Here is a 25,388-nt window from a genome sequence, read left to right as displayed (position 1 = left end):
CTGCCTCTCCTCTCCTGGCTGCGGAGAAAGCCTCTACTTGCTGCAGGGAGCCAAAGAAATGGGGAGGCACTACGACTACCACTCGTCAGTCACCCTGGAGGACAGAACGGTGACTGCCACGTTCTCTGCTTGTCAAGGGGAAAGCTATAGGCCACCTGTGCACACCTTGCCCTTCTGTCCTAGCACTGAACAGCAGCCGGGAACCTCAAGATCTAGGAGTGGGGCCAGGCAAATATAGGGTCAGGGAGGGAAGAACCAGAGGTGCAACTCACATCACAGGCTCCCCTTCCCGGCTCCACACATATCTAATGGGGAGGGGAGTGACATGCTAGTTGTCTCCTGAGCACTAGAAAAGCAGAGATAAAAGTCCGTTTTTTGTCCCATCCTAATACGATACTGGCATCACCATTAGAGGTTGTCCTTTTGCAATGTAAGAGACACATGAAGAAACTAGCTAAATGCTGGTCTCTTATCCTTTAAAATTTATTTTCCGAAGAGCAAAATTTCCACCCTATGGATCAGAATAACAACCTGAACTCTCAGTAAATAGCTTTAATTCCTGTTCAGTTTAGTAAAAGCAAACCAAAAACTTCTCCTATGGATAAGACACCTCTACCTACAAAAAATTAGGCTCTGAATCCAAACTCTGTCAGCCCTACCGAAAAGTGATGGGTCTGCACCGGTCCGCTTCCTCTCACACCCTAGCACAGACTACGCTTCAAGGCGCCCAACCCAGGCAGCGTGTGTGGCCAGAAACTTTAACTGGACCACACTGAGATCAAACCCAGGGAGGAGAGTCCAGCAGCAAGGTGAGCTAACAATTCAGTTAATGCACTGTTTAAAATCCTAATTCTCGGGGCGCCTGGGTGGCACAGTGGTTAAGCATCTGCCTTTGGCTCAGGGCGTGATCCCGGCGTTATGGGATCGAGCCCCACATCAGGCTCCTCCGCTGTGAGCCTGCTTCTTCCTCTCCCACCCCCCTGCTTGTGTTCCCTCTCTCGCTGGCTGTCTCTATCTCTGTCAAATAAGTAAAAAAAAAAAAAATCCTAATTCTCAAAGAAAGTCCCTCTATTCTCATGTAGGAGAATTTTAGAAAATGATTTTGAAGAAGGTACAATATTAAAAAAACCGTGTTTACACCCTGTGTTTGGATCGTCCTCAGTGACCACACTGGGCAACTGACACGTGCTATGAAGGGTCAGTAAGTGAAAGTCGTCATGCACGCTTCTTTCTACAATGCGATTCTGAACACTAATTATTTGATAAAGGAATGTTTTCAGCCTTGGTTAAAACTACAGGAAATAGGTCTTGTAAAAATAAAACTTACTTATGAAATACAAAATATACTGACTAATCAATACAGTTTAACATGTCCCTTTTCAAGACTAACTGAAACTCTTTCAGTGCCTACACCCATACCACACACTAATTTTTAGATAATACATAAAATAGGGCTGTTGAGCATTGAGCGAGGTTGGTATTAGCATAAGCTATGGTGTCTGAAGGTTCAGTGCCAGGGTATTTGATACTCTGAACCAAAATTCCTACAAGTCGAAGCTTACGGGTAGCACATGAGAATTGAAGAGAAAATAAAAACTCCAAATTGTGACTGGCACTTAAAAGGAGGGCAAAGAACCCTCAGCGATTATGTCTCCTCTCAAGAGGCAGAAGGGACTGGGTGTGGGCCGGTCTCCATCCTTGCTCTTGCACTCTGTACTCAGAGCTCTCCTTGCCACAGGGGCTCTCTCTGCCCTCCTGGAGCATCTGATTACAGGACATATGCAGGTATCACCCACTACTGTTCTTAAGCAAACCACTGAATGAAATTAGATTAACAGAAAGGCAGCATTCTTGCTTTTAATATACTGCCCAATATTTAAAATTTTATTTTGCATAAAGTACTTCTGCATCTTATAAATCTATATGCAAAGTAGGTTTGGATTTTAGAAAGTGTTCTTAATCCTTAAAAGAGAATTTGCACTGCTTCTGCCGTTTGCATTAGATTTTTTCAAATTCATTCAGAAAGAAGACTGCTCTCTTGGGTAATAACGAGTTACGCAGAAGACCAAACTTTGGTTTGAGTGTACAGAATGAAGCATATAAGGACACATTTTAGATTGCAAATTCCAAATTCAAGTTTCTAAGTCTCAGTTCCAAGGTATATATATACAATTTCTCTCAGCATTCAGTAGGAACACGCTGCCACAGCAAGTGTGACCTCAAGAACAGGCTCTTTGTGACAAGCACAGCTCGTGATCAACTTGGAGACACAAACAGCAGATGCTAATAGGTTTTCCACTTTTAAAAGACCACACAGCATAAGGCATTATTTGTCCTTTTAATATATATGTGACTGCTTCTTTGTTGGGAAAAGAAAAGTAATATTACATGTATATGCATATATGACAGTGCTACAGGAAACTGTAATAAGAAAATACATTTCAAATAAACAAAAAGAACAGTTTTATGTGACAAAAAAATTTATAAGCTGACTAAAATCACTGCTACAATTGTGGTTTACCTGCTCTTTTTCAAGCATATCTGCTTTACGGAGTATTTTCATTGCATACACATGCCCTGTATCTTTCTTCTGAACAAGCCGCACCTAAAAGTCGTAAAAGAAATGCCAAGTCAAAAGTTCACAATGTCAAGCTAGTGCTTTCATGTGTTACAGGAAATAATTCAGACTGAAAAAGTATTACAATATTAATATAAGCAACCAGCAATAACCAAGCAGAAAAAAGTGCTTTTTAATGTTCCAAAATGGATGTATTTATTATACACCGTGAAGCCAGCCCTGGAAACATTCTCAAACATCTCCACATCTGAACAGCTTTGGCTCCCTAGCTGAACAAATCAATCTAATTTAAAACCCTCACGTTCGTACTTAAGAACTCATTACACCCGCGGCACACGTCATCCAGTCAGCTCAGAAACGCTAAGGAAGCGATGACTACAATGTCTGAAACAATAGCAAAAGCTCATGCGTAGGAAAAATGTCTAGAAGGAAAAAAAAAAAACCTAAAATGTATAATTAGGGAAATGGGGTTTTATGCGTTTTCCTTTCTCTTTTTTTATCTTCCAATGTTTTTAGAAAGAACAGATAACTTTACGATGAAAAGAAAACTAATGGTCTGCAAACCCAAAGATAAACTTCTTGGCAAGTCCCTGTACATCCTCCCCCCGCCCCCAGATATGTATGCTTCCTTCTCTCTGCACCTTTCTTCATGTTTTTCCTGAGTCCCACGTCCCTTCCTCATCAAACAGAAAGCCCTTTTAGAGGTGGTTACCGTACCTTTCCCTCTCTCCACAAACCAACAGGGATTCTGAACACTGAGGGATCAATTTAATCTTTCACCTGTGCTTCTAAGTACGTACTCACATTTCCCCTGGGTATGTGTTTTTAATCATATGCTGCTCCTTTTATACAAAGTTAATGAAACTATTGCATCAGTAAGTCGTTCACTTTGGGTGTATTCCATTAATGAAGATGACCTGGCACGGGCTCATTCAAACCCTCCCCAAAAGACTGCCCTTGTGACCGAGCAGGATGTATCTACAGGACCAGGTGGGACAAAGCTGCAAATGCTTTCAACTCTCTCTCACTACCTGTATAACCCATTTCTATAAATTCTGTCTCCTGGGGCCATCATTTCGAACAACAGCAATCTGGTGGGAAGAAATAAAGGGTGGAGATATGCTGTTAGTTTGCTCCTGGAGAGGCAGTGTGATGCTGAGAAAAGCAAGAGCTTTAAGTCCAGGAACTCCTTTAAGAAACAAACAGGCAAAGGGGGAAAAAGAGAGAGAGACAAACCAAGAAACAGACTCTTAACTATAGAGAACAATCTGATGGTTACCATAGGGGAGGTGGGTGGGGGGATGGGCGAAATAGGTGATGGGGATTACGGAGTGCACGTGTCGTGATGAGCCCCGGCTGATTACAAACTTAAAAAAAAAAAAAATTAGGAACTCCTGGGCCCAACATCTGATACTGCTGCTCATTGGCTGTGTGACAGTGGAACATTATATAGCCCCTCTGAGTCTTAATTTCATTATCCATTAAATGAGTTAGTGTCACGAGTCTAGGAGAGCAGCACTCAGTAAATAATAAATACTGATTTCCCTGTACCTTTTAACTGTCCCCTTAGATCAATACTTAGAGCATCAACATCATCTCTGGAAAAACGGAAGAACAACCAGAGATCTGGGACAGTGGAGGGGAAATAAAGGACAGAGCGAGCAGTTACAAGGTGGGGCTGGCACGCCTGACCCACCTGCCCCATATTTCAGTTCTATCAACGATCATGGGCTCAGGGTATGTCAGCAGCTGCAAAGATCTGTGCTGTTTTTATATCTGATACGTAGCTGTGGTTTTTTACCTCACCGAATGCTCCTCTGCCTATTACTTTTAAGGACTCAAAATCTTCCAATCCAAGTCTTGTTCTCTTCAAACGGAGAAACTCTGTTTCCTTCCGAGCATGCGCTGATCTCCTCAGTCGCTTCTAATGGTTAAAGGGGGAGAGAGGTGGGAAGGGGAGGAGCTGAAACCGCAGATCCACGGCAGTCTCGCTTGTGACTGGAAAGCAGGACCACACCAGACTAAGCACAACCTTCTGAACCCTAAAGAGATCGCGTCTCTCCTCCCCAGCCTTTGGACACAATAACCAAACCATGATGAACAGATGGCTGCCTCCTCTGAGGACTCTGACCAATCTACTTCGGCAATCAACTATCCTAACTTTTCTAATGAAGAAAGAATAACAATCAATATTTTCCTTTCAACTCTGGTATATAAAATAAAAGGGTGTGGGTTTTTCTTAATTTCCCTCTGGGTTTGGTGTTTGTTTGTTTTTTTTTACACACTGGGGTTCATTTTATGCTCTATATTGCCTACAAGTTTTCAGTATTTTTCACCATTTTCCTGGATTCTATGATTCATTCCTATTTTTGAAGGCATTTCCACTGTCATTTCAGTTCCTTGCACAGTTTCTTAACTCTATTTTCTCCTACCACGTCTGCAGGCATTGGGGGAAGGGCTGGTTTGAAGAGAGATTTGCCTTGATGATGGTCTCAGAAATCTGCTCCACTTCTATAGAGACTCTGCTGTGATCTCCCTAAGTATGCTATAATTTGCTTTTGTAAATTTTAATGTGATCTCATCTCTTTCTTTTCTTGGAATTCTAAATCTAGTTAATTTATTACAACTGTGCCTAGATAAATCTTCCTCTCCTAGCACCTAGTAATGAATTTCTCCCTTTGCATGAATACCTAAATCCAGAAGTATACCAGCCCTCGTAAGTTCCTCTGTTACTAAGCCAAGCACCCTATGTACCAAGGCTAACAACTTGTTGGACAAGATTTGCCATGCTCTGTTCAAGGAAAAATTTCCCAATATGAATTACCTCTTCATCTTTTAGGCCTTCTTCTTCCATCACTTTTTCTAACTTCTTTTGTCTAAAAATAAACAAAGATATTTAAAATAACAATTGAATACCTTTCTGAAAAGTCTATATAAACACAGTATTTTCTAAGGGTAAAAACAGGTAAATCTCAAAATGCCTCATTAAAACAACAAATTATAGGGGTGCCTGGGTGGTGCAGTCAGTTGGACGACTGACTCTTGGTTTCAGCTCAGGTCATGATCTCAGGGTTGTGAGATGGAGCCCCAGGTCAGGCTCTGCGCTCAGCATGGAGTCGGCTTGAGGATTCTCTCTCCCCCTCTCCATCTCCCCCTTCCCCCCTCCCCATCACTCGTGCACGCACGTGCTCTCTCTCAAAAATAAATACATCTTTTTAAAAAATTAGTTACTAAGTGAAAAGATTCCCACCCTTTGTTAGTTCTGCATTTTGACAAAAACTGTATAAGGTGTTAATGCAACAAAGAATCCTATTTCAAAATGAGAAGTTCTCTCTCTTTTTTAAAGTATTTCCTCCTTAGCAAACCACAAACAGCTGGTGTTTGATAACCTCTTCTATCAGGGTGTCTCTCTCCCTCACTGAAATCTACTTCCTTTTTTACATCTTCCTCCTCCTCCCTGCCACAAGCAAAGAGCAATAAACAACAGTAAAGACAGAATTTAGAGATTCAAGGAGAGAGGCAGGAGTGATCAAAACAGGCGGCTGTCAGCACTATTAGAACTTAAGACTCTAAATCCCTGCAGTATTAAACCTTAGAAACTGCACATCCGAGAACGTTTTTGACCTACAGTCTCACACTGATTTGATAAAATTAAAAGAAGAAAAATTTCCTTAAAGCCAATTCCACACAACCTGCATTTATTCAGAATGAATGAAAGCACATTGGCTGGGATCTCTATCCCTTATCAGCATCTCAGGTAACAGGCAATGAGCAGGACAGGGAAGAATCAAAGTAGGGAATACAGGACGCCTGGGTGCTGCAGTCAGTTGAGGGCACAACTCTTGTTTTCGGCTGGGGTCATGATCTCAGTCAGGGGATCAAAGCCCTAGCCAGGCTCTGCGCTGGGCAGAGTCTGTTTAAGACTTGCTCTCCCTCTCCTTCTGACTCTCCCCACTACGCACTCCGTCTCTCTCTAAAATAAATAAATACATCTAAAAAAAAAAAAAAAAAAAGAAAGAAAGAAAGAGAGTACAGGAGGCAACAGCTTGTAGTCTAACGTGCGGAGGCTTGTAGCACTTCAAATGCACACTAAAAGGGCTGGCTCTTAGTCTGCAGACAACTAAGAGCGCCAGGGGCTTGTGTGTGAAGGAGTGATGTGATGAGGTTTCTATTTTAAAATGACAGCCAGGGTGCCCGGGTGGCTCGGTTGGTTAAGCCGCTGCCTTAGGCTGAGGTGATGATCCCAGGGTCCTGGGATCAGGTCCCACATCGGGCTCCTTGCTCAGGAATGAGCCTGTTTCTCCCCTGCCTGCCGTTCCCCCTGCTTGTGCTTTCTCTCTCCCTCTCTCTGTGTCAAATAAATAAATAAAATCTTTTAAAAATAAAAAAATAAAATAAAAATAAAATGACAGCCAGCAGTAAGGAGCTGATGGACTGGCAGGGAAAGTAACTGACAAAGACTGAGGCAAACTAAAGCTCTCATAATGATTCAGATCTGGAGTCCAGATCTGGAACAAGGGCTGGAAACCCAGAACGAAGTGAACAGAGGTACGACAAAGATGACTAACTGGCAGTAGGAGTCAAAGGAAAAATCTTAGACTTGCTTGTGTGGGAGGATAATGATGCCACTAAACAAGATAGGAAACACAGAGAAAGGACCTCAGTAAGATAATGGGTTTTATTTGGGTCAATAAATACTTATTACAATAGTAATTAGTTAAAATTAATATCGTGTTAGAAATCACATTACAAATCCACAGGATCAGGTGATATATAACAAGTTGTGTCTAAGCTCTCAGAAGGTGAAAAGCTCTACTCTGACCCTGAGGGAAAAACAAAGGCCTTATGTGGCTTCCAGTCTGCCTACTTCTCTGGGTTCCCAGAATATTCTGTGATACGCATCTTTGCATGTTTATTGGAGGGATAAGGCCATACTGTTGGTACTTTCAGGAGTGTATGTTAACTAGCTGAAGTAGAGAAGAATAAAAAGAATCAAAGATAACATCCTGGCAAGAACTATAACTCAACCATGGTCAGCACTTTTCATGCCTCAAATATCAAACACCATCACATTTTCTGACTGTATTTTTTTTGAATGACCACACCAGGGCTAAGAAGTCCAATGTGCTGTCATACAATGTGTGTCCCAGAGATGGCTGCTTCTGACAATATTTTAAACCTCAATTCAAACTAAAAAGTTTTTCATAGCCTGACTGCAAGTGTAATCAAATCGGTTTCTGTACCTACCTGAGAGTAAAGTTATCAGAACCAACTCCGTGAACACAATCAGATTCTTTCATTAGAAAAAGTATCCAGAAAAACCCTATCATGCAGAATTATCCACGGTAATGATTTATTGGGTCCAAGCCAATGAAGACCTTAAAGACACCCAAAATGGCAAGCATAGCCTAAAATGAGGCTTACAAGTGACATCCTCTGTGAGATGATACCAAGAAATTACTGTTAACTTTGTTAGATTCAGGGTGGCATTGCAATTATACAATTAAATGGCCATATTTTTAGAGACGTATACTGAAGTACGTAGGATTGAAATGACAGATGTCTGAAATTTGCTTTAAAACACAACAGCAAGAAAAAATAAAATGGAACAAATTTAACAAAATCTTGATAATTACTGAATCTGAGGAATATATGGGCGTTCACTGTATTGTCTTTCTGTGTGTGTGTTTAAAAGTGTTCATAATGAAAAAGAAAAGCAGGCCCCTCCACTGGTATGTCTCTGATCGAAGACCCAGTTTAGCTAACACTCCAGCCTTTGGTGAAGCCATTCTTGCACTCAACCCCAATGTTCCAGAGCAGAAGCCAGGGACAGAGACTGGCCACTTTCACACTTAGAGGCTGCACCCAACCTCACCCCATCACGGCCTTCCACGAGCTCTATTTATTTGCCTGTGAGCCCACTTCTCATAGAACACAATAAGATCTTTGGAAGGCAGGGCCCATATCTGAATCCTCCTTCTCCACTAAGAATAGTGCTTTGTACACAGCAACTTTATAAAATGCACGTTGCCAAATGGGGGGAAAAAGAAAATCAGAGTGTGTAACACCGTGCAGACACATTCCTGACTATGTGTAATTAGCCCCCTTTGCTAATCTTAATTTAAGTTCACCTCACAGCACAGCTTGATTCAGAGGTTGCACAGATGGGAGAAAAGGGCTAGTCCATTGTGCAAGAGCTGACTAGCCAGTACTTCTCATTTCTGTTGATGAGACATTTAAAACCAGGAAAAATAGTACAGAAATAAGCACTAGCTGTTATTTCCATGACCAAAATTGAGAAAATTCTCAAGAAATACCCTAAAAATGAATTTTACACAGGTTTTTTAAAAATCTCAACAAATTGAGGTGCCTGGGTGGCGCAGTCAGTTAAGTGTCTGACTGTTGGTTTTGGCTCAGGTCATGATCTCAAGGTCGTGAGATCATGCCCCAGGTCAGCTCCGTGGCTGGAGCTGAGTCCCCTTGTTCCTCTTCCTTTGCCCCTCCCCACTGCTCTCTTTAAAAAAAAAATCTCAACAAATTACTTTGGTTTGACTGAGACGGCTAGTCAGTGAATAACATTCAAAGGTCAAGACTTACTCATCTCTGGGACTTAAATAAAACTAACATTTGCTCACTAATAATAATCACATATTGCAGCTCAGTATCAGATCAGACCAAACACAGAAACAGGAAAACCGAGGTAAGAATGCCTAAAAGGAGTAGCAGACAGTGCTGGTTTTCAAAGGGTAAAATGTAGGAAAGTTCTTATTTGATTTGGGGGCAGGAGGGGAGGGAAGCATACCATTACTTCCTATGAAATTGGATTTTTGTGGCTTTAATTCATCCACCAAAATAGTTTTCATGAAGAACAGAACCAACACAGAATATTTTATGAGAAAAAAAATGTCGGCCTCCTAAGTTTTGATTTCAGGCTGCTATAAATTATTTTTTGTATGAATAACTAGGCAATCATCAATATTTACGGGGTACCTAGGATCACATAAGAGAGAGACCTGAACGCGAATTGCTGTTCCTAGATAACTTTACCATCCGAGGCAAAACAAAGATTAAACAAAGATGAACTTGCACTCCTGAGGGGTTCACTATAGCCTACCAGTGGCATTAACAGGAGGCCATCAGACACGAGGCTCAGGGCTTCAACTGTTTTTAAATCGATCAGTAGAACTTGTGCACTGTTTCTAAATCCACCCAATGTCCTCATATTCTACTTCTATACAGAAAACCATTCCTAAATGATTTTTATTCTTTCTTCTACCCCTAGGCTTTGGTTTCATCTTCCCTGTCGTTAGGTACGTTGTTTCAACAACCTAGTGCTCTACTGTAAATGGAGCAATGCAAAAGGTGCAGTGCCTACGTGTGGAAGAAATAAGAGAATTTAAAGGCATCCAGACAAGACATATACAACGAAATTTTATTACAACCTGATCTCACAATTTACTAGCCCAACACTTACTTCAAACCACTCATCACATACTAGTGATAGTATTACTCATAATAAAATGTTTCTTTATCACTGATTGTCTCATATTATTTAAACTCTGTTTATTTATCAAGGTTCTATAACATTTCCACCCATAACATGAAAAAGCCTGAAAATCCATTTCTGACGGGTTTGGGTTTTTTGTTTTTGTTTTTAAGTAGTGGAGCCCAATGAGGGGCTCGAACTCAGAATCCTGAGGTCAAGACCTGAGCTTAAATCAAGAGTCAGACACTTAACTGAGCCACCCAGGTGCCTCATCTAACAGTTCTTTTTTTTTTTTTTTTTTTTTAGATTTCATTTATTTTTTTGACAGAGCACACACGCAGAAATAGGCAGAGTGGCAGGGAGAGGGAGAAGCAGGCTCCCCACTGAGCAGAGAGGCCGATGCAGGGCCCCATCCCAGGACCCTGGGATCATGACCTGAGCCAAAAGCAGACGCTTAACCGACGGAGCCGCCCACGTGCGCCCACGCGCCCCCTGACAGTTCTAATTGTCCTTTACTTACTACTGTGGTAGTAACTTCTGCCAATCACTGTTTTCCTTTTTTAATTTTTAAATTTTCTAGAAATAATAAAACCTAAAATAGTCTTATCAACTCGTATCAACAAACCCAAAACAAAGTATCAACTCATATTCAAAAAAAAAAAAAAAAAGGCACCCAAAAAAAGGCACTAAATGAAAAAGATTAACAAGGAAATATCTGAAACCTTCAAAGTATCTACCGCTTTTTTTTTTAAGATTTTATTTATTTATTTGACAGAGAGCGAGCGAGCAAGCACAAGCAGGGGGAGGGGCAGAGGGAGAGGGAGAAGCAGACTCCCCAGATGATCAGGAAGCCCGAATCGGGACTCGAGATTCTAGGACTCTGGAATCATGACCTGAGCCCAAGGCAGACGCTTAACCAACCCAGCCACCCAGGCACCCCTGCTGCTTTTTTTTTTTTAATGATAAATGATGATTTGATAACAACAAAAATTACCAAAAACAAACATTCGAATCCTCTTAAATGTTTAACATTCTCTTCTTACAACTGTCTTTTGATTAATTTGGTCTTTAAGAAAAGCAAAACCACCAATGCTTTTGGAAGGTGTTTCCATCTTAAGAATCCAAAACAAAAAAGGCACTGATTTCAACTCATTTTTGGGTGTAATTTTAGTGTAAATCACAATGTAACACTTATTTTTTTTTTAAAGATTTTATTTATTGGGACACCTGGGTGGCTCAGTCGTCAGGCATCTGCCTTCAGCTCAGGTCATAGTCCCAGGGTCATAGGATGAGTCCCTCATTGGGCTCCTTGCTCAGCGGGGAGCCTACTTCTCCCTCTGCCTGCTGCTCCCCCTGCTTGTGCTCACGTGCTCTCTCTGGCAAATTAGTAAATAAATAAATCTTTTAAAAAAATAAAGATTTTATTTATTTGAGAGAAAGAGCATGAGCAGGGGGGAGAGACAGAGAGAGAGGGACAAGCCGACTCCCAGCTGATTGCAGAGTCCCACATAGGGCTCAGTCCGATGACTGAGATCATTACCTAAGCCAAAGTCCGATGACTGAGATCATTACCTAAGCCAAAGTCATATGCTTAACCAACCAAGCCACCCAGGCACCCCCACAATGTAATACTTATTAATAACATAAACAAAACCATACGTCATACTGTTCCTAGAGAATGTGATATGTATTAATAATGAACCATAAGGCAGAGCCAATAGGATTAAAAACCAACTATTATTAAATAAAACAAGGTTCAGTCAGTTGAGCATCCAACTCTGGGTTTCAGCTCAGGTCATGATCTCACGGTCATGGGACTGAGCCCTCATCGGGCTCTGTGCTCAGTGCGGAATCTGCTTCAGATTATTTCTCCCTCTCCCTCTCCCTTCTGCTCTCTCTCAAATAAATAAATAAAATCTTTTTAAAATAAAAAAATAAATCGTGGTGCCTGGGTGGCTCAGTTGGTTAAGAGTCTGACCTTTGGCTTGCTCTCTCTCAAATAAATAAATAAAATCTTTTTAATATAAAAAAATAAATCGTGATGCCTGGGTGGCTCAGTTGGTTAAGAGTCTGACCTTTGGTTTCGACTCAGGTCATGATCTCAGGTACTTGAGATCAAGCCCCACATCAGACTCCATGCTAATAAGCAGAGTCTGATTCTTGCCCTCTCTCTCTGCCCCCTCCCTGCTCACACACGTGCTCTTTCTAACATAAAAATAAATAAATATTTAAATAAATAAAATTAGTAACTTAATCAGAACTCATAGTATTTGTTTTGTAACTACAACACCAGAAACTCTATTTCGATAGAGTGGTTGTATTAAAAAGAACTAGCTGTCTCCAACAGCATGCCTCAAGATATACTGTGCAAATGTACCTTTGAATTCCCCATCGTCCTAACATAGGGCACTTGCCTGTTTCAATGAGCAGCAGCAAGAAGCCACCAGCTATAAACTATTTTGCATTTCCACATACAGATCTGCAATTTTGTCTAATCATGATTTACACCCTCATGAAGCATGTGCTTGCAAAAGCCCTTATCAAAATATTAGCATATCAAATCTAGCAACATACAAAAAGAATAATACATTACCATCAAGAGGGTTTTACCCCAGGAATGCAAGGTTAGTTTAACATGCAAAAAATCAGTCCATGTAATTCATCATATTAAAAGAATAAACAATGATGTAGAAGATGCAGAAAAATTATTTAACAAAATTCAACACCCACTCTAGTTAAAAACTCTCAGCCAACTAGAAACACAACCTCCTCAACCTACAAAGGGCATCCTTGAAAAACCCACAGGTAACATCACAACAAACAGTGAAACAGTGAGTGCTTTCACCCTTAAATCAGGAAGAAAACGAAGTTGTCTACTCTCACCACTTATATTCAACATTGTTCCTGCTATCCCAGCCAATCCAATAAGGCAAGAAAAAAAAAAGAAAAGGTGTATAGATTGGAAAAGAAGAAGTAAAATTCTCTATTTGAATATGATGTGATTGTTTACATAGAAAATCCTAAGGAATCTACAAAAAGCTAGTAGAATAAATAAATTAGCAAATTGCAGGATATAAGGTCAATATACAAAATTCAGTTATATTTCCATATGCTAGAAGCAAACAATAAGGAAACAATTTTAAATATCCACTTAAAACAGCATCAAAAAAACCCCAAAATACTAGTAACAGAAGAACAAAGTAACATGTAAGACCCCCCACACTGAACACTACAAAACACTGCCAAGAAAAATTAAAGACCTAAGAGAATGGAGAGACATAGCATGTCCATGCATCAGAGATTCAATACTGCTGAGATGTCAATTCTCCCCCAAACTGATCTACAGATTAGATACAATTATAATCAAAATTCCATCAAGCTTTCCTCTAGAAATTCAAAAGCTCATTCTAAAATTTATATAAGGGGCGCCTGAGTGACTCAGTCATTAAGCGTCTGCCTTCGGCTCGGGTTGTGGTCCCAGGGTCCTGGGATCGAGCCCCGCATCAGGTGCCCTGCTCAGCGGAAAGCCTGCCTCTCCCTCCCTGCTCACCCTGCTTGTGTTCCCTCTCTCGCTGTCTCTCTCTGTCAAAATAAATAAACAAAATCTTTAAAAATAAATAAATAAAATAAAATGTATAAAAAATGCAAAGAACCTAGAATATCCAAAATAATCTTGGTGGGGGGGAACAAAACAAAACAATGAAATTGAAGACTTACACTAACTAGATGACTTCAAAACTTACAACAATACTACAGTAAAGAAGTCAGTGTGATACTGGCATAGGGACAAACAGATCAATGAAAGAGAATAGAAAACCCAGAAATTGGAGCACCTGGTTGGTTTAGTCGGTAGAGCATGTGACTCTTAATCTAGGGGTGGTAGGTTCAAGCCCCACATTGGGTGTGGAGATTACCTAAAAATAAAATCTTTAAAAAAAGAAAAAAGAAAGAAAGAAGAAAAGAAAACCCAGAAATACACACACACTGCATGGTATCTAGATGCCAAGAATCTAATGGGGAAAAGGAAATGTCTATAACAAAGGGTGCTAAAACAACTGGATATCCATAAGGAAAAAAAATAAATCTCAACTCCCATCTCATACACTTATTAATTCAAGATGGATCACAGAACTAAATGTAAAAACTAAATTATAAAACTTCCCGAAGAAGATATAGAAGAATATCTTTATGGGGCGCCTGGGTAGCACAGTCGTTAAGCGTCTGCCTTTGGCTCAGGGCGTGATCCCAGCGTTCTGGGATCGAGCCCCACATCAGGCTCCTCTGCTATGAGCCTGCTTCTTCCTCTCCCACTCCCCCTGCTTGTGTTCCCTCTCTCGCTGGCTGTCTCTATGTCAAATAAATAAATAAAAATCTTAAAAAAAAAAAAAAAAGAAGAAGAATATCTTTATGACTTGGGGACAGCAAAGTTTTACTATAAAAGAAAAAAAATGCCAAATTAGATTTCATCTAAATTTAAAACTTCTGCTCATCTAAAGACACTATAAAGAAAATGAACAGGAGGGGCACCTGGGTGACTCAGGCTCAAATGGTTAAGCCTCCAACTCCTGATTTCGGCTCAGGTCATGATCTCAGGGTTGTGAGATCGAGCCCTGTGTTGGGCTCTGCGCTCAGCACAGAGTCTGCCGGAGATTCTTTCCCCTCCCTCTCCCTCTGCTCCTCCCTCGCTCTCTCTCTCCCTCTCTCTCTCAAATAAATAAAATCTTAAAAAAAAAAAAAAAAAAAAAAGGCTGACACAGAGACATTTTGTTAGCAAAAATGTAAAGCAACTGGAACTCTCACAAAATGATAATATTCTGGAAAAAGGTCTAGCAGTTTCTTATGAAACTAAACGTATACTTACGTATATTTATGATCCAGCAATTCCACTCCTAAATATTTACCCAAGAATTGAAAACAAATGTTCACAAAAAGATCTGTACACAAATGTTCATAGAAACTTACTCAAAATAGCCCCAAACTGAAAAAAGCCCAGATGTTTATCAACAGAAGAATGTAAAAACAGAGGTGTAGTCAGAAAGCAGAACGGTGCTCCGCAATGTAAAGGAACAAACTATTGATACAACAGCAACATGGATGAACCTTGAAAACATTAGGCTGAGTGAAAGATGCCCTACTCAAATGAGTACTTACTATATGAAAACGTTTACATGCTCCATTTGTATGGAATAGGCAAGACTAATCTACGACATAAAAAAAATTACAACAGTGGTTGCCTGGGTTTGAAGGAACATCTCCAGGAATCAAAGAAGTTTCTGGGATGATGGTAATGTTCTAGGTCTTGAGAAGAGTTTAAGTTCTACAGGTATATATACACATATGTCAAAACTCATTGCACGGTACCCTTCAGACTGCATTTCACTCAGTGTGGAACCCCACACCGAGTGTAGAGATTACTTAAAAGAAAGAAAAAAACACACTTAGAGGAAGATTATGCATTTTACCATATGCAAAATTTACACTCTCTTAAATATAAGTATTGAACTCATTTTTTATACAATCAGAAATATTCAGAAGTAAAACATACAGAAATCTCCAACATACTTTGAAGCACAGCAAAAAATTAAGATGACTTAATAAATGGACAGAGGGATGGACAGATGAATACACCATACAACAATGAATGACGATTACAGAATCCAGATGATGTATATAAGGGTATTCAGCATATTAATCCTCCAACTTTTCTGCACTTTTGATAATTGTCATAATAAAATGTTGGGAATAAAATTTTAATTACGAGTTACTACATGAATAGTGTACACTGGATCAATAACAACAGGTTCCAAGTGATTAAGTGATTACTATGTGAGAAGCACTATGGTGGTTACTCACATATGTTATATATATAATATATACAAAATCCCCACAGCCATCCTGCAAGACAAGTATCCCCATTTTCCAGAGAGGGAACTGATACACAAAAAGAGTAAGAAACTTATTCTAGCCTCAGACAGATACTAAATGATAAAGGCAGGATTCTAAACCCAGATCTGATTCCGTAAGGGCTGCTCTTTCTGTTACATCATACTGCCTTAACAATGAATCCAAGGATTTGGCCCAATTAATTTTTTATACTACTATGGAATTCTGTGTTATTTTTTTCCCTAAGAGTTTACTTTTAAATAGCCTCTGCACCCAATGTGGGTGATCTACCAACTGAGCCAGCCAGGCGCCCCTGTGCTATTGACTAGTAGTAGAAATAAGTGGGTTAATAGCAAGGGCTTTGGAAATCAATGACACTGTCCTTCCATTGGATTGAGATAGGCTATTACATGGCTGCTGCTATTCTTATCTCCTTTCAACAATATTATGAATGTGTCTTATGATATTAGACATGAATGCCAAAACCATGACACAATTTTCTCAAACACGGTTCTTTACCTCATTTCTCGTTCTTCATGCTGAGCGATAAGGTTGCTGTAAAAATTCTCCAGTGTCACTTTGGTCATGGTCACCCTTTCCTTTGTGTGATTACTCATGGAGGAACAAGGTGTTGAGCCTGTCATTGCCATGGCTGCTAGAAACAAAAAAAGAAGAGGTATTAGTTTTGGAGTTAGAATCCACCAATTATACACTCTCCTAACCTACTGGTAGGAAAGAAAATTGGTACAAGTTTTCTGGAGGACAAGCATAAAATATACAACAAAAGCCAGACAAACAGAATACTTGGTGAAAGTAATCACTTTCTGTAATCACTGTCCTATGATTGTCCCAGAAATACCAACTCTATGTATAAGGCCTAAAGAAATTATCTCACAGGCCCTTAAGAAATGCACAAACTTGTGCATTACAGGAGATGTTTATTATGCCATCATTTGTGTTATAGGAAGTTGAAGCCAATTCAGTAATTTCCTTACTGTGGGTGCACATAAAGAAATAACATGCAGCAGTCAGAAACAAATCTAGCTATACCTAAAATTGACATGAATATATCTTTCAAACATATAATTTTAAAAAGGAAGAGAACAAGATCACAATACCATAAATGTAAATTAAGAATATATAATACAGGGGCGCCTGGGTGGCGCAGTCGTTAAGCGTCTGCCTTCGGCTCAGGGCATGATCCCGGTGTTCTGGGATCGAGCCCCACATCAGGCTTCATCGGTGGGAGCCTGCTTCTTCCTCTCCCACTCCCCCTGCTTCTGTTCCCTCTCTCGCTGGCTGTCTCTGTCAAATAAATAAATAAAAATCTTTAAAAAAAAAAAAAAAGAATATATAATACAGGGCGCCTGGGTGGCTCAGGTGGTTGGGCATCTGCCTTCGGCTCAGGTCACGATCCTGGAGTCCCAGGATCGAGGCCATGTCAGGCTCCCTGCTCAGCGGGGAGTCTGCTTCTCCCTCTGACCCTCCCCCCCATGTTCTCACTTTCTCTCGCTCTCTCATTCTCTCTCAAATAAATAAAATCTTAAAAAAAAAAGAATATATAATACAGACACAGTATAATTCTTTGACACCCAATAATCTACCTTGGAGAAATCAAAGGCCCATAAGGATTCATACAGAGGGGGTTCAATGTAGCACCGTAACAACAAAACTTGAATATCCAACAACAGAATGGATTAAATAATGAAAAGTCCTATAATTAAATAATGAACAAATTAAAATGTGTTTGAATGTTTAATGTCAGGGGAAATGTTTTCAACCTAAACAGAAGTAGGTTACAAAACAGAATATATACCATGATCTCAATTTTACTAGATGTGCACAGAATTATTTGCAATATTTATCAAAATGTTACTAACAGCATAACTCTAGGCAGTAAGAATGCAATAGATCATTTTACTCTTGTTTGGGCTTTTCCATATTTTACATACTCCCTTCGATGAGCATGTACTATTACTGTTAAATTACCAACAACTTCTGAAGATTTTATTTTTAAGTAATCTCTCCACCCAGTGTGGGGCTCAAACTTACAACCTCAAGAGCTGCATGCTCTACTACTGACTGAGCCAGCTAGGTGCCCCCAAATTACCAATAACTTTTAAATTTATATCATTTCTACAGTTTAAAAAAAAACTATAACTAAGATGCTCACCTACAGGTATTATGTACTCTGACATGTCTTACGGTATCTGATAAATGCATGCCATTTGGATTTACAAGTTAAAACAAAAAACCGTGATAAAAACAATGTTACAAAGAAAAAACCTGAATCATAATTTTAGTGATGGAAGATTTCTTAAAAACAAAAGACCCTAACTCCCTCGTTTTACATATGAGAAAACTGATACCAACAAGGTTTAAATAGCTTATAGAACATTTTTTTCCTAAATTTAAATCTCATTTTCCCCCAGATATTTTTGCCAGCCCATACTGTGGCACTTGGCCGGACCATTCACCAATCTGGACTTGCTCCAGCATCGGCAATAATGCTCAATATTTTATCCTTATCATGCCTTCCTCCAACATGACTTGCCTCTAAGTCTGTCCTTTCATCCCAGTATAAAGCTGAGTAAAAATCAGGAGGGGCCAAAGGCCATTTTCAAAGATAGTACACTTTATGAAAGTTTCCTTAAGGTTCTCCCCTTAATACTTAGCAGCTTTTTAACCTATCTCATAGACTGAAGCTATTAAGGAGTGTGCAAACACTTATTATTACTAAGACAAAAGGCTTAACATTAAGCAATTTTATTAAAAGATATTCAGGGGAAAATCACCTAAAAGGATAATACTTTCAGAGCAAAGAGATTCAAAATCAAGGCTCTACTTCAAACATTTTTATTCATCAAGTGCCAAAATTATCAGTAATAACAAATGCAAGAAAGTGAACTCAGCTCTACCTGACTATGTTATTTGTTACAATGTTATTTTTTATGGGGAAGTTTCTGCTAATACCGAAGCAAACCCAAATATTTTTAGGATATCAGTAGAATTGTTTAAAGACCTCTGGTTTATGAAGCTTGGGTGTGGTTCCTTATTTGTCAGCCTGTACCCCCTCCACCCACAATGAAAACCACATGCACTCTAAGTCTAGTGAAGAAATTTTCAAACCAGATTTAAAAACAAGTCTGAAGCAAGGGAGTGAGTGCTTTGTACTCCTCCTTTGTCTGAACATTTCTAGAGACCTTTTTATATACACATATATGTGGTTACATTTTAACAACTAAAATTATTCAACATAAAAATGCAACTGAAGTATTTAAACCTAAGACAAACAGTGCCTTTCATATAATAGGTGGTTAATAAATGTAAATTGAGCAAGTTAATGATTTTTTAGTTGTCAACAAAACAAAAGAACAAAATTACATTTACACTGATAAGTATATAAATACTGGGGTGGAGAAAGTTTTTACTCATTTAAGTCACTGGCATGGCTTTCAAACTTTTAAGAAGATTCACAGGAGGGGCGCCTGGGTGGCACAGCGGTTGGGCGTCTGCCTTCGGCTCAGGGCGTGATCCCGGCGTTATGGGATCGAGCCCCACATCAGGCTCCTCCGCTATGAGCCTGCTTCTTCCTCTCCCACTCCCCCTGCTTGTGTTCCCTCTCTCGCTGGCTGTCTCTATCTCTGTCGAATAAATAAATAAAATCTTAAAAAAAAAAAAAGAAGAAGATTCACAGGAGATTAAGTGTACTCAAAGACACTCATGTAGCAGGCCAACAAATTTTCTAGCAGAACGATTTTCAACCTTCACATACAGTCTCTAATGTAATGGCAAAGGTTGCACTATCCTTCCCTTTGACCTTTCTTCAAAATCTCCTCCTCCTCCCCTTCCTCCACTCATAAAATGATTAGCCTATTCTAATAACCTTTCATCAAAAGATACAATTACTACTGCCCTATAGCAATTTATAGCTTTACTGGGTCAACCAAGTACTTTTTATAAGACAGAGCTTTCCCTCACACTTTTGATACTGACCTACAGGCCACTGGAGGCCTCTTCCCTATTTGTTTCATTCTCCACCTCTGCAGAATTAGGGAATAGACAGGTAAGAAATTCTTAAAAGTTTTAAAAAAATTTAACAAAAGGATGTGATCTTCAAAAGTTAGGGGTACATACTGCAAACATAAAAGTAGATCAAATGAAAACCATTGTTTTATTCAACCTAGATGGTTATCCTTGGTTGACTGACTTTACAATGGTACTGTTATCTCTATGGATACCCCTTCCCTCACCAATTCTTTATTTCTTTGTGACTGACAATCCAGTATCTTCCATTTGGGCAAGTGAACATAGATACGATTCCTTAAGAATCACATATCTTATTAATTTCTTCTCCTGAAGTGTAAGCCACGGGAAAGCGAGCATCTGTCTTCCACTACTTTTAACATCCTTCTCCCATCTTATGCACAATGCTATCCACTTAGTAAGCACCTTATAAAAGATTTGCTAAGAAAGCACTCATCTTTCCTGACCATTACTAGGAGTTGAGAATACGTATGTATGATGGGGATAGAGCCAGAAGGTGAAATGGTTTTCTATACAAAGTTGGAGGATAGAGTACTGGTCCTTTTATGAGTGGAGCCTGTTATCGTGGTGTTTGTTTTTTTAGGGAAACGACATCTACTGCCTGGCTAATTTTAAATCGCAGCCAAGGTGAGCTGAAAGGGAGGAAGCGCAAGGTTTACCTCACTTCAACCTTCCTCTGTACATTTCAAAAACAACAAGTTTCTCTTTGTGTCTTTTAGTCAATTCAAAGTGCAAACGGGGAGATCTGATCTCTCTACGAGCTGTTTCTGCACACTTTCTGACACAGGCTTTCCTCTAAGTCCTTACCGACTTTCCTTTTCCACTCTTTTCTTTAAAAAAAAAAAAATCGTCAATTTCCCTGTGATTCTAAGATTATCTGAAGCCCAGTACCCTAAGACTAACCATGGGGAAGGGGACGACTCAAAGGAACCACACCCCAAGACGGGCTTTCCACATCTCTGCCTCACACAACAGCTCTTAGGTTCTCAGACCCCCGAAAAAAGAAAAGAGGTGGAAGCTGGTAACGACTGAGATCCCAGAGGAGACCTGAGCGGCTTCGGCGAGCAGACAAAGCTGGCAACATGGAAAAGAGAAGAGAGCCTGGCTCCCCGCCCCAAGTGTACAAAAAGAAAGAAAGAACGGGGTGGGGAGCCTGAGACTGGGACAATGTGGCGAGGACCGACAGGGGAGGCTCCGAAAACCGGGAGAAGGGGGCTGTCAGTAAGGTGAGGAGAGCGGCCGAGGGGCCGTCAGGACAGGGCTGGTAAGAGGGCGCCGGCGGGAAGGGAGAACCCCCAAAAAGAGTCGGGCGGCGATAAGGGGGACAGCCTGGGATGGACTGAAGACAGCGGCAGCAAGACACTCACCAGAGCCCCGGGGAGGAAGAGCCCCGGACAGCCGCAGACGCCGGCCGGGCCAGTGATCTCTCTCGACGGGCGGACAGGCGAAGCCCCAGCGGCAGCACCCTGCCAACCAGAGGAGAGGTTGGGGTCTCTGAGGCAGGGGCCGAGGGGCGGGTGCGGGTAAGGACAACAGGAAGCTCTCCAACTGCCGGAAAAGACGGCAGCGCGAAGGGGCCAAGGCAGCCGAGTCCCCCGCCGCGTAGAGGGGCTGGCGCGGCGGCCAAGGGCCAAGACTGCGCAAGCGTGACTCCCAGCGACGCGGCGGGGATTTCAGGACTGCGCGTGCGCGGCCGCGCCGCACCCACTCTCCCCGCCTTACCTGAGCAGGAGAGGCCGTGTGGAGGGCAGAAGTGTGAGGTGGGGCGCCGTTTCTGGGTGGGCTAGGCTGGGCTCGGGGGAAGGTGCCCATTGTTTTCTGGTTTCTTTGTGTGTTTGCTTTATTTGGAAATAATTATAGACTCACAAAAGCTGCAAACTTAATACAAGGAAGTCCCGGGAACCCATCACCCGCCCAGCCTCCCTCACCATCTTACATAACTACACTACATTATCAAAACCAGGAAATTGACATTGGCACAAAACAACTCACTCGACCAATGCAATTGACTGGATTTAGACCTTCCTCGGATTTAACCAGTTTGCCGTGCCCTCATTTGTGCATCGGTGTGTGCTTGCGTGCTCGCCTTCATCTGCAGTTCTAAATCGTATCACTTGTGTAGTCGTCATTCCCCCACCTTCCCCTAATTTTTGATTGTCGTAGCAATAAGTCGGCTAGAGCCCTGGGTCCCATCTTACTCTTCCTTAAAGTGAGGACTAACACACCATACTTGGGATCTGGAGAGCTCTCATAGCATTAGGCCATCAGGAGGGCAGCCCAGTGTGCACAGAAGAAACGGCTTTTCAAGGCTAGGCAACCGCTTAGTCTGTACCACCTCGGGTAAAGAGGTCCCAAGCCTTTGGACACTCACTCTTTCCTTGAGAACAGAACACAGTGCTCTTGACCAGAAAGTGTCAGGCCCCTGGAAACAAAGATGAGTAAGATATGACGATGGCTGCCTGCCTTCAAAAAGACCATGTAGGAAGCAACTTGTGCAAGTCATTCATTAGGGTATTTTGTGCTAGTTTGGTGCCTCACTCTTGAGTAATTGTAAGACTATAGAGCTTGGTTTTACCCTTCAAGCTTGGGGTCCTGGGCTTTATTTCCTTAATGGTCTTAGAAACCTAGGCATTCCTTAACTGCTTTCATCTTCCTAGACTTCAAAGCCCCAGTTTCGTTTTGTCTCGCTTCATACAAAAACCACTTCACCCTTCATTCTCTCTGCCCAAAGGCCCTTCTCCCCCAATGCCTTTTGTCAAAGTCCTACCCGTCCTTAATGACTTAATAATAGTGCAAGATGTTTGCATAGTGCTTTTCAGTTTAGAAACCCCATTCACTCATTTCATCTCAGTTCATCCTCACAAGTCTTTGGCAGGTCTTTGGTAGAATGAGTTTTTACACATAAAGTAACAAACTCTCGAGAAGCAAAGTGACTTGCCTGAATTGTCACAGCTAGTAAAGCAAGCAGCAAAGAGGGGAGTCCCATTTTCTGATTGCAAACCCAATGTTCTTTCTGCTTTCCCCTTTCCCCAGCTGTGGGAGGCTTTTCTTGGAGCCTTCCCAGTTTCACAAGAGAAATTTCATCCTCTGTTCTCTATAGTTCTGTATTAATTTATCTGTACCCTAACTCTGATAAACACTAAGGTTTTCCTCAAAATAGCTCAGCCAGAATATGCTGCTCGTCTCTTGTAGGCTCCCTCGTGGCCGAGAAGTAGGTACAAAACTTAAATGCCACCAGTCACATACCCACCCCAAACCGTGAGTTGGACACAGAAGCGAATGTGATCTGACCCTAAACCCATGGGACTGGGCCTTATTTGCCTCCCTCTACTACTGATGTGGTGGGATCCTTCCTTTATTCTTTTTTTTTTTTTTAATATTTTATTTATTTATTTGACAGAGATAGAGACAGCCAGCAAGAGAGGGAACACAGCAGGGGAGTGGGAGAGGAAGAAGCAGGCTCATAGCAGAAGAGCCTGATGTGGGGCTCGATCCCGTAACGCCGGGATCACGCCCTGAACCGAAGGCAGACGCTTAACCGCTGTGCCACCCAGGCGCCCCGGGATCCTTCCTTTATTCTACATGCTGATATTTTGTTCATCATGCATCTTTTGCATTAATTTTTATTTTTTTAAACATGGCATTAAAATATTATTTCGATTACTGAGGCTTTGGCCACCCTCATAAATCTTATACTAAGATAAGTGTCTTGCTCACCTCACCCTACTCCAGACCCTGGAAAGATCACTCTGAATCCATTCTGGTTAGAGTGTAGGTGCTCCATACAGCTTCTAGAGACCTTCATAGAGGTCTCGGGCCACGGTTGTGCCACATGGCCACACCCTTCCTGGGAGAGCAAGTACTCAGCGTTTTTTATATTCTGTATTGGAGGCAGACAAAAAAGAGAGGGAGTGAGGGGCGCCTCAGTGGCTCAGTCGGCTGCCTTTGGCTCAGGTCATTATCTCAGGGTCCTGGAATCTGGCCCGTATTGGGCTCCTTGCTCAGCAGAGAGTCTGCTTCTCCCTATCTCTCTGTTCTCTCTGTCTCTCTCAAATAAACAAATAAATCTTTTTTTTTTTTTAAAGGGGGAGTGAAAGTGTATATTGGGTGATCCAGCCAATACTATCTGCCATGGAGTATATATTACTTTGCTCCTCTCTTTTAATCTAACTTTTTTTTTTTAATTTGACAGAGAGACAGCCAGCAAGAGAGGGAACACTAGCAGGGGGAGTGGGAGAGGAGGAAGCAGGCTCCCAGCGGAAGAGCCTGATGTGGGGCTCAATCCCAGATCGCCGGGATCACGCCCTGAGCCGAAGGCAGACGCTTAATGACTGCGCTACCCAGGCGCCCCTTAATCTAACTTCTTAATCTAAATGGAGAATGGCATATTACAGGATGCTTTTTTTTTTTAAGTTTACTTATTTTCTTTAGTAATCTCTACACCCAACATGGGGCTTGAACTCAAGACCCCAAGATCAAGAGTCACATGCTCCTCCAACTGAGCCATCCAGGCACCTGTATAGGACCCTTATTAATTGACTTCTGATTAATGGGAACACTGAACAGACTCAATCCCTTTATATTTTCTATTCTGTATTATCTCTGTCCTCATATAATTATAACTACAATATAATTCACCTAATCAAGATTCTCAGTTTGGTGGGGGGTTTTTTTTTTTTTTGGTTTTGGTTTTTTTGTATCTTTTTTTGCCACAAAGTATGTGTTCTTTTCATTAATCGTACAAATAATTTGCTGCACTATCCCAGGGCAAAGTGGAGAATTTGGCAGTCTGACTGGAGGTCTCCTGAGAGACCCACAGGCCAGTAGCATTGGCACAGAGTGCCCGGGATTCACAGTACAGCTTGTCGCTCTCTCGCGTCCATCTTGCAGGTGGCTTTTCTTCGTCCATATTATGACTAGAGTGTTCTCGAAGATGACGGGGGTGGGGAATCCTCCAAGTTCTTAGGAAATTTCACTCCACTTCTGCTCAATGGTTTCTTGGGTCAACAGGGTATTCTGGTCTCTGTTTTCTTCAGCTGGGCGTTATGGAAGCTAGGGATTTCCCCCATGCCCGGCTTGTCTGCCATTTTCTTAAAGCCATCCGTGGAGTTCCCCTTTGAGCCCTGTGCCTGGTGCACCCACTTCTGTTGCTACAGCAAGAGACCTCCGTTTTCGTGGGTTTTTTTAAGATTTTTTTTAAAGATTTTATTCATTTGAGACAGAGAGATACAGAGAGACAGCATGAGCTGGGGGAGAGGCAGAGGGAGAGGGAGAAGCAGACTCCCCACTGAGCAAGTACTCCATCCCAGGACCCTGAGATCATGACCTGAGCTGAAGGCAGATGGCTTAACCATCTGAGCCACCCAGGCACCCCTGAGATTTTATTTTTAAGTA

The 25,388-nt window shown here is 41.3% G+C and overlaps 1 protein-coding gene and 1 pseudogene across 3 annotated transcripts in view; both read right to left on the bottom strand.

Annotated features, from left to right (window-relative positions):
- STK38 (serine/threonine kinase 38) overlaps positions 1 to 21,695 on the bottom strand; it is a 40,397-nt gene extending 18,702 nt beyond the window's left edge. Inside the window, exons 1-5 of one of the 3 annotated variants that reach the window (XM_040644685.1) lie at positions 21,362 to 21,695; positions 16,467 to 16,602; positions 5,403 to 5,454; positions 4,380 to 4,502; positions 2,522 to 2,605 (exon numbers count right to left, since the gene is read on the bottom strand). In XM_040644685.1, the coding sequence (XP_040500619.1) occupies positions 2,522 to 2,605; positions 4,380 to 4,502; positions 5,403 to 5,454; positions 16,467 to 16,597 (390 nt within the window). In that variant the 5' untranslated portion in view covers positions 16,598 to 16,602; positions 21,362 to 21,695. The remainder of the gene's footprint in view (positions 1 to 2,521; positions 2,606 to 4,379; positions 4,503 to 5,402; positions 5,455 to 16,466; positions 16,603 to 21,361) is intronic. The other 2 variants (XM_040644683.1, XM_040644684.1) reach the window with 2 other exon arrangements.
- A 2,792-nt stretch (positions 21,696 to 24,487) lies between these two features.
- LOC103665444 lies at positions 24,488 to 25,169 on the bottom strand (annotated as a pseudogene).
- Positions 25,170 to 25,388: the final 219 nt, after the last annotated feature.

Source organism: Ursus maritimus, unplaced genomic scaffold (assembly GCF_017311325.1).
Source record: "Ursus maritimus isolate PB19 unplaced genomic scaffold, ASM1731132v1 scaffold_30, whole genome shotgun sequence".
NCBI classification, from domain to species: Eukaryota; Metazoa; Chordata; class Mammalia; order Carnivora; family Ursidae; genus Ursus; species Ursus maritimus.
This window is presented reverse-complemented; position numbering and strand designations above follow the sequence as displayed.